Raw genomic sequence first — 9,552 nt, forward strand, 5'->3', positions numbered from 1 at the left:
ATTAAGGGAAATCATATTCCTTTGTCTTTCTTTATATGGTGCAACATCAATGACTAGAACTAGCAAAGTAATAATTCACTATAAGTTTGAGGGAATAAAAGATTGTGAAAACAAAGTGCAAGGCTTGCATTCATGTTTAAGGAGATCAGCACAACTGAGGAACAGTCATGCTCGTCTAATAGAGCTGTTTTCAAATTGCTTCATTTATGAGCACAAGCATTCTGAGACTTCTGCTTTGTGGGTTTCAACCTCATTTTTTTTTTCTCCAAAATGGTTCCTCAAATCATATAAACATAACAATGCAAAGAAGAAAAGAAATAGGGGCGTATCAACACCTGACAGAAACTACTGAGACGTAACTGGCAGCCAGAAACATGCACAGACACGGTGAAGTCTAAGCATGCAGATAAGCTGTGTTTTGCCCACGCCCAAGTCAGACACAAAACAGCTTCAGAGAGCTACAGAGCACTGGATCTCCGAGTATCTCACGTCAGAAAATCTTCACAATGTTCCTTGCTAAAGCTTTGCTGAGTGGAGGAAGTGGTAGTAGTCGTGGAGGAAACCTTGCACGTGGCCTTGGAGGGCTCCTAACAGGAGGCGGAGGTGCAGGGAATATTGGAGGACTTGTTGGAGGTCTTGTCAACCTAATAAGTGAAGCAGCAGCTCAGTATAATCCAGAGCCACCACCACCTCCTCGCAATCATTTTACAAACGTGGAAGCTCAGGAGAGCGATGAGATCAGACAGTTTCGTCGCCTGTTTGCCCAGCTGGCTGGAGATGATATGGAAGTGTGTGCCACCGAGCTAAGGGACATCCTGAACAAAGTCCTTTCCAGACACCAGGACTTGAAGGCGGATGGCTTCAGCTTGGACACCTGCCGTAGCATGGTTGCCGTCATGGACAGCGATGGAAGTGGCAAGCTGGGCTTTGAGGAGTTCAAGTATCTGTGGAACAACGTCAAGAAGTGGCAATGTGTGTACAAGCAGTACGATGCTGCTCAGTCGGGCGCTGTTGGGAGAGCCCAGCTGCCAAACGCTTTGAAGGCCGCGGGGTTCCAGCTGAACGAGCAGCTGTGCCAGGTGATCGTGCGCAGGTACGCCGCCGAGGACGGCAGCATGGATTTCAACAGCTTCATCAGCTGCCTGGTGCGGCTGGACAGCATGTTCCGGGCCTTCAAGGCCCTGGACCACGATGGGAGTGGGCACATCAGAGTGACCATTGAAGACTGGCTGCAGCTGACCATGTATTCGTGAAGGTGTGGCAAAGAAGTGGCTTTGTCTGGAAGATACACCCAGAGGACTACACTCCTCTGCTACACAACTGTGGTCTTTGCCTTTAGTCTTTCTAAGGCAGATGTAGCTAGTGGTAGGTGGCTCAGCTTCAAGTGTAGTGGTTCCTCTTGTGCATGCACTAGTCTGCTTTTCTGGGGGGTCTGTGTAGATTGTTGATTGGGCAGTTGCATAAGTTCAGAAAATTCTAGATTCTAAGGTTAGGGAATATATTGGAAAGATCAAAGCTTAGTTACTTTTTCATGTAAAGTGGCTTGTATACTAGTATAACTATTATACAAAAAGCTCCTAAGTTTGGTGTTGATGTTGCTGTTCTGATTTGTCAGCAGTCAATAAGCTGGAATAAAGGCTGTTTGCCTGAAGGCAGTCACTTGTAGAGTCTTGTGCAGTTATTTCTAACAAGGGGAACAACATTAGAGTTGCAATAACTGTAATGATCAGTGAACTTACATAATCATTCCATTTCCTTTCTACTTCTGCTTTTTCATGCTTAGCTGCTGAAGCAAAACCTCAGTTTTACTATCAGTTCTATCTGGTGGCCAGGACAAAACTGAAGACTTATATGAGGCTACTTCTGCAAGGATCTCCTTTCTACAGTTCCATGAACTGGTCTTTCGTCTCTTTCCTTCAAGCCTAAACATAGTTACAAAGCAAACAACTTAAAATACTACACTTATATTTAGAGAAACTTGAAATAATTATGCAATCACATAGCAGACAGAGAGTCAAAGTTAACCTTTGGCTATCTGAGTGAAATTTGATCAGAGTGCAGCATCCCACTCAAGATAGTTATGCAGCTCTGGCTAAGATGTCAACTTCTGAGTAAAAAAATAAAAGGAATAGCATGAACTGTCAAAAGTGCATTTCTTTGAATTAAGGATTACATTGTTGATCAAAACAGCTCTTGCACAAGGCAGATTTTTTGGCAAGGCTGTGCTGCCTTAAACAAAAATTGTCTCGGGTGTGTGCAAGCTGGCTGGAATATGAAAAGATGAGTTTAATCGGCAGCCTGGCACTAGAAGCAGTCTCCAGATGTGAGAGCCCTCATGCCTCTGCCCTTCCCCAGGGACACAGCAGTGACTCATTGAGAAATACCACTCAATACCTGCAGGCCTTCTGCATGTTAATGGTTTCTGTGGATTGGTTTGTTTTGTAAATTTCCATAGCTTTGTTTTCTAAATCTTGCACTTACACTTGGCAAGTGGTATTTTTCAAATTGATGCGATATCCTCCCTGGTATACTTGCAGAAACCTTTTACTTGAAACTAACTTAAAATTTGTGCCCAAACTTTTTCCTTCTGTACTTTGTTTAATAGCAAACAGAAAAATATTCATACTATCAAAAAGAGGAGAAGAGGCCAAAGAGGCCAATTCCTTCCTAATGGTATACAGCCTCCTCCACCCACAATTCTTCAGTGGAAAAGCACTCAGTTATCCATTGTGCCATGTAGTGCCATTTGGGCTCTGAGTAATAGAAAAGTGAGCAGGAGGTAAAGTGTGATAACCTCCTCAAAAGTATTGATGCAGTAGTACTTTAAGCTTTGTACTGCATCTAGCTTGCAGTCCCTGTGCAAATCTAAATGGAAAATGCTTATGACAGTGCACCTTTCTTGTTTTCCCAAGTCTGAGATTTACTGTATTATATAAAAAAAACAACAACAAAACTCCAGTTACCACAGCACGCTGTAGGGAAAATAGTAGCAGAAAGCTGGCTTCTTTAAAGAAAACAAGAGTTGTTAAGGTTACATTATGTTTTGATTGTTTTGTGTAGCATAACTACAAATACCCAAATTCTGATGTTCTACTTTACCATTTAGAGAACTGGAGCTTAGCTCACATGTTGCTTCCTAAAAATATTCTTGGGTACATAGGCTGCAAACACAGTTAGATATGCGTAGAAAGTCAATTGCAAGTGCTTTTTGCTCTGCTGTTGCACATGCACTTGAAGTTTTCCTGTGTTTTCAGTTTAACTCCCATTTCTTTTCCCAGGCAGCAACCCCATCATTTCTCCTTAACCAGAATTCCAGAGCATTTGGAAGTTAGCCAGCACCCTAGAGTTTGTAGAACTAGTCACAACATGATCTTGCAAGCATAGTGACTTTATTTCCTAATAAAATGGCTGGAGTTCTGTCTATCAGACGGCACTCAGTTTTGATTCCTGCGTTTTTGCACTTTAATGAAAGTAATATGATCTTTATTTTGTCTTTTTCCTTTTCATATTTCCATGTGCAGCCACAGCTGTGTTAACTTCTTTCAGAAATTACTTTTAATTAAATTATTTTAAAGTTTACTTCAAATTCTTTTACTGTGATACATATTCTTAATTTTGAAGATAAATTTTTGAAATATTCTAATCACATCAAGCAATCTTTTGCTAAGAATACAGCCTGAAAAACTGTCCAAAAATAATATTTTATGGAACTTTGAACAATTATTATCGGCACTCTTGCTTCAGTGGTTTTAAGACTAGATATTTGTAATGTTGCACTTTAAAATTAAGTCTGTTACCTCTGAGAACTACAATGCAGAAAAAATACTGAAAGTCAAACTCTGCACCACAATAAGAGCTCAGATTTGTAAATAAAACAAATCGTAAAAATGTGTATGGGACAACATTGTCCTTTTCTAATTATTAAAAACTGCCAAAAGTTATAACCCTTAAACACCCATGAAAGTAACTTAAAAGTTCATAGCCTATATCTGTGCTAAAAAGTTTATCTGAAATTCACAGGTTTCTGAAGTACAATACATTCAAAGTCAATGATCAATCGGAAAGATTAGTTTGACCATCAATATAAAGAAAATAGCAGTTGTCTATGCAAAAGAGTTCTGCCTTGGTTTTGGAGGCTAAATAAAATTATATCTTAGAAGTTTTAATCTTGTGAATAGCTTGATGATGACAGGTTAGTAATACTGATTTCATTATATTATTACGCAAATTTTGTAATCAAGACATATCTGAAAATCTAAATTAAATTACTGAAATCCCTGTTTCATAGCATCCAAATGTTCAAAGTACTCTACAGAGCAGCCTTATTATTCTCCCCTGGCATATTGCACTGTTCAGGAGCAGAAAACCACGAGCAGAAAGGTTAAGGCTGGTATGCTGAAGTGGGTTGGTATTTAAGAAGTTGGTAGGAAAGCCAGAAATAGAATCCTGCTCTGGCTCTTTGCTGCAGATTTACCCAGCTGACCACCCCTCTCTCATTTAGCTGGAAAACTTTTGTGTTGTTCTCATATGAAGGGACTCCACTTTTTAAGAAAATGTTTTTCTTGTTGAAATGCAAAACACATTATCCGCAAAGGGAACTCTGTTTTACACTTCAGTTTGCTTTTGAAACATTTTTGATGATTGCCCTTATTGCGAATATTCAAAACAATGAACTGCTTGGCATTCATCTGTCATTACCTGCTCTGTGTCCCACTATCTAAGATTTGCAGGTGGCTTTTTCCCTGACAGATGTTCCCCAAAACACTCAAGAAACTTCCAGTGTAGTGACAGAAACACTACTGACCCTGTCTGTAAATATAATGCAGCTTACACAGAAGTAATCACAAATTCCATCAAAGCAACCTTCAAATGTTTTGTTGATGTAGTTTTGTAGTTAATGCATTGAAATGTTTATTCTGATCAAAACTGGAATTATTACAGAGGCTGTTCCAATGAATTCCTTGCCTTTCTGGCTTAAAAGGTAGGACAGTGCTTTGGCTTCCAAATAGCATGTAGGGCAGTGCATAGGCTCAGAGGAAAGCTTAAGATAAACCAGGTAGATTTGGTTGTCCTTTCACTGACATAAATTTTATTTCTGAAGGTTCAAACTCAAACAACCGCCTCACTCTTGGCCTGTTGTTTCTGCACTGTGTTGTATTGGTCTCTGAACTACAGCAAGTGCCAGTGCTGCATGCACTGCTACAGTTACCTCAAATGCATGAATTCCAGTTATTCTTAGAGCCTTCCCGAAGGCCATGTACTAAAGAAAAACTTGAAATTGTTTTAAGTCTTTTTTATTTGTGTTTTGTTTGTTCATAAAATAGAAATTTTTACCCAGTTTGTGGCTATTGAAAACGCATATGTTGCTACTCCAGCCTTCGTATTACGGATTTAGTGAGCTCCTAGGTTTTTTCCCAGGAGGAACAAAAACCTCAAGTATTGTAAACTGTCTTAGTGCATGTTTTGTGATTGATTTACAGAAAAGCTTTTAAAGTGATTTGCGGTATTAACTATAACTACTGCCATGCATGTTTGGGTTACAGAATGGAGATGGCACCATCGACTTCAGAGAGTATGTAATTGGTTTGTCTATTCTTTGTAACTCAGCCAACACAGAGGAGACTATTCGGATGGCATTTAAGGTAAGTTCAATTTAGTGTAAATCTACAAACCTGACAAATCAAGACTGACTGTAAGTCTGTTAGCTTTCAAATCATAAGTTTATAGCTTCAATCTGTTATGCAAATGTGAGTAATTCTCTTAAGCCAATTGACATTTAGAGTGTGAAAGGGAGGGGAAGAATTGCAGGCATCATAGAGAAGGGTTTCAAAAGCCATCTGAAGGCACTAATGAATATGTAACTTGGCAGGCTAACTCCAAAAATGATTCAGCAGCACTTGTAGTTTTTTTTTTTTTTTGTTTTGTTTTGTTTTTTTTTTTGCCTGAGGTTTTTTTCTGCTGTGATTCTTCAAGGTCACAATAGATGGAGTAATACCCTCTTGTGGGTCAAGCCTCACTAGAGTCATTGTTCTTAACAAAGAGGAGGGAGAAAAAAATCACGGGCTGTTCAGGACTGGCACTTTGAAAACTGGGCTGCATTTAAGAGCTGCTGGCTTGTCCTGTGGTGCCCTGATAGTACAAGCAGTCAAGGAGCAGTACCTCCTTTCACATCTCAGGTACATGCAGACAATACATGACCAGGCATGCCCATGTTGTGAATCCTTGGCTCTTTTTTTAGTAGCTCTTTGACACAGATCCAGTTGTTTTACCCATTAGTCTGGTCTTACAAACTGTATTGAACAACATATTGAGATACCACTCATGTTCATTGTAAACTGGGTGCTTCCTGGTACTGATGCATACTTGGGAAGTACCAGAGGTTTTGTGGCAATCCATTATATCCACTAGCTTCTTTTGAGATAAGCACTAGAGCTGTTCAAGGTGATTTGTTCATTTTTAGGGATGTTTCATCAGTACAGATTCCTATGAAGAAGCAAGCCTAGCAGCTACTGTTGCTGTTCCACTGTGTTGTTTCCTAGACTATACTGTTCTTTGTGTTAACAAGCATGCTGATTATAAAATCAGTAATTTGTTTTAATTTCCAGTTTCAGCACAAAACAGCTGGTTTAGCTGGTAAAAGCCTGTTTCAGTCTAAAATGGAACTATGGGTTCCTTTTGCTACTTGTTTTCTGTACCACTAAATGTCTTTTCTTTCACAATGGCAAAGTTTGCCTGTAGCAAGTATTTAAGAATTACAGCCATCCATCCCTTGTATTTCTCCAGGGGTGATTCATAGCAGATGATTACTGTCACTGTACTGGGCAGGATGGGATGACCAGTGTAGATCAACTGCCTGCATTCCAGGAACCAAAATTCCTAATTATAATTAATTCCCTAGTGAGTGATGAATCACATACACTAAAATTTAGGTATGTCAGAGCATAAACTGTGATAGTAAGTTAAATCTGATGTTCCAGTATAGACTGGCTGAATCCAGTAGACTTAGCATAGCTCATGGTGACAGTAAGCATACATCTTTATGTTTTATGTTTTATATTCTTTTATTAGTGAACCAATACTATTATGTTTGTTGTTTGTTTGTTTGTTTTGGCAGAATGTTCTATTCCCAGCTAAAGCATGGGCATTGCTCTTGAAAGTGTCTGCTTAGTTTTATCCCAGGCTCTTCAAGTCCCATGCATTGTTCACAAATCTCCTGAGTGCTAGAAAGCCCTGATGAATGGCTAATGTGCGCAGAGGGTTCATAGGCAAAGTGATGCCAAAGTATTTCTACACGTTCTGTCTCTTCCAGCTCTTTGACATGGATGAGGACGGCACTATAACAGAAAATGAGTTTGCTTCTATCATTCAGTCAGCACTGGGGCTGCCTGAGCTTGATGTTTCTGTGCTCTTTAAAGAAATAGATGCAGATGAAACCGGGAAGCTCTCCTATGGTAAGCTACATCCTTTTATTAGAAAGAATACTCTGATAGTCATATTGATAAGCGGTTTCCTTTTTTAATTCCCTCAAATTCCCTGATGGTTTTCATACATTGTTTCTGGGAAGAACTGTTTTGAAGTACAGACTTAGATATTTTGTGTGATACTCCTTGGTTTTCTTAGAGGGAGCTAACTGGAGATCAACTTCAGTGAAAGAAGCAGGCACTGAAATTTTCTTTTATTCTGTTGCTGCACTATATTATCTCTGGTTTTTCATGTTTTTCAGAGGAGTTCAAGAACTTTGCACTCAAGCATCCAGAATATGCCTCATTGTTTACTACATACATCGATCTACAGAGACACCAGTTAGGTATGTTTGAGGAGCACGACACTGAGCCATTCAAAGGAAAACACAGCCCAGTTAGAAGCTCAGCCCTGGTCTCAGAAGCAACACCACTTGCAAGAAATAAAGTCTGTCCTGAAGGCAGTGAAGAAGATAGCTCAAGTACCTCTGACAAAAAGGATGACTGAGAAGAGTTAAATAATTCAGTTCAGAATTTTTTTCCCAGCTGTTTATAAGCACAACTGATGTAAAGTAGAGATGGAAGTTAAAACTTTAAAAAAAGTTCTTTTTTTTTTGCAACTTTCATATCGGGAGGAGTTATTCTGGTTTGATTGTAAGGGAAAAACCACTGTTCAATCCTTAAAGTCAGTACATAGTACTGGGAATGTTGTTCATTGTCTTCCAAGTTCATGCTTCCACAACAGTAACAGGTGTGCTAAGAGGGGTACAAGGCTCCAACAGTGCAGTGACCTCTCAGAATGGAGACTGAGGAGACCACTTGCCTAAAAACAAGTGGTATTTTTGGTGCTGCTCAATTCCTCTACATCCCCAACATGACTTAAGGGAAAAAATTATGCTAGAGTGTTTTAATTTACAATATCACTTAGCTATTCTCAAGTTTCTGAGACATACAAATGAGTTACAGGAAGCTGAGAGTTGAAGATTATGTTTTTTGGCTGTCCTTAGATTGCCTTTAACTACTTATGAACCAGAAAGCCTAAGCTTCTGAACAAGACATGCTGGTTCACTGATGTTAACATAAACCACTTTAGGCCTAAAGGCTGATAACAGATGGAAATGGCTGCACTTCTAACAACAAAAAACAAATTGGAACTCCAAGATAGAAGCTTACAGTCTAGAGGAAAATGCAGGTAGTAAGACCTAAGAATCAATGGATTATTTCAAAAGAGATACCATGTTTACAGTAACAACTGTTCAGGATCACATTGGGAGGAGCATTTCAAACTTCAGCCTATTTTTTTATTCTCACAATTATCAACAGAGGAATGTTACCTTGTTCTGCAATGCTTGAAAGGCAAATATGCTGTCAAACCATAGTTCTAGTACTTAGTATCTATCTAGAGCTGTCTCCTAGAAACCATATTTGTGTTATTGTGCCATTACTCCATGTTCTTGGGGTTTGGTTCAAAACCAAGCTCTTTCCAGTCAATGATTTGAATATGTCTTGCCTCAGTCCTCTCTAGTGCACTGGAAATTGGGCCTTTACCTTGTTCCGTACTTTATCTGAATGCACTTTATGCACTATGTAAAATACGTAGCTATTTAGGCAAATACTTCTCAATAAAAACTTGGAAGGGATGAAATGAGAAATATTTTCAAATTAAAACTGAGATGAGGAAAGCCTAGACTGTCTAGTACAAATAATAACCAACTTTCAGCAAGTTTTCATATGTGAAATGGTAACCGCTGCCTCTAAGTTATTGCTTGCAGTCTGGCCACAAGTTCATTGCCACGTTTTACTTTCTCTGTTTATAATTGTGCCTCTCCTGATGTTTCATGTGCTTAAAATAAATCTATATTTTTTAAAAGACTTTACTTGAACAGCTGAGTCTTTTTATTTTTTGTACAGTGGGAAGAGTACTTTGCCTACCATCAGGGGCTGGGGGCAGTTTCCAGGAAATCATGCTTAAGATGTCTTACCTTGGTAAACTCAGTGTAGCCTGAAGTTGGCATTTTCAGTTCTTTGTGTGGTGGCACTTTGTCTTATGGTAGGACTTGAAGAGCAGGACCAATACTCTTCCAAAGATTTA

At 39.2% G+C, this 9,552-nt stretch overlaps 2 protein-coding genes across 3 annotated transcripts in view; both read left to right on the forward strand.

Moving 5' to 3' along the window:
- LPCAT2 (lysophosphatidylcholine acyltransferase 2) overlaps positions 1 to 9,333 on the forward strand; it is a 30,412-nt gene extending 21,079 nt beyond the window's left edge. For both annotated transcript variants that reach the window (XM_021555009.2, XM_077786333.1), the window contains exons 12-14: positions 5,544 to 5,642; positions 7,310 to 7,451; positions 7,724 to 9,333. In XM_021555009.2, the coding sequence (XP_021410684.2) occupies positions 5,544 to 5,642; positions 7,310 to 7,451; positions 7,724 to 7,968 (486 nt within the window). In that variant the 3' untranslated portion in view covers positions 7,969 to 9,333. The remainder of the gene's footprint in view (positions 1 to 5,543; positions 5,643 to 7,309; positions 7,452 to 7,723) is intronic.
- Positions 353 to 3,952, forward strand: CAPNS2 (calpain small subunit 2). The gene has a single exon (XM_031505827.2). The coding sequence runs from the start codon at positions 507 to 509 to the stop codon at positions 1,251 to 1,253; it is 747 nt and encodes a 248-aa protein (XP_031361687.1). The 5' UTR covers positions 353 to 506; the 3' UTR covers positions 1,254 to 3,952.
- Positions 9,334 to 9,552: the final 219 nt, after the last annotated feature.

This window comes from Lonchura striata, chromosome 13 (assembly GCF_046129695.1).
Source record: "Lonchura striata isolate bLonStr1 chromosome 13, bLonStr1.mat, whole genome shotgun sequence".
In the NCBI taxonomy this organism is placed as follows: Eukaryota; Metazoa; Chordata; class Aves; order Passeriformes; family Estrildidae; genus Lonchura; species Lonchura striata.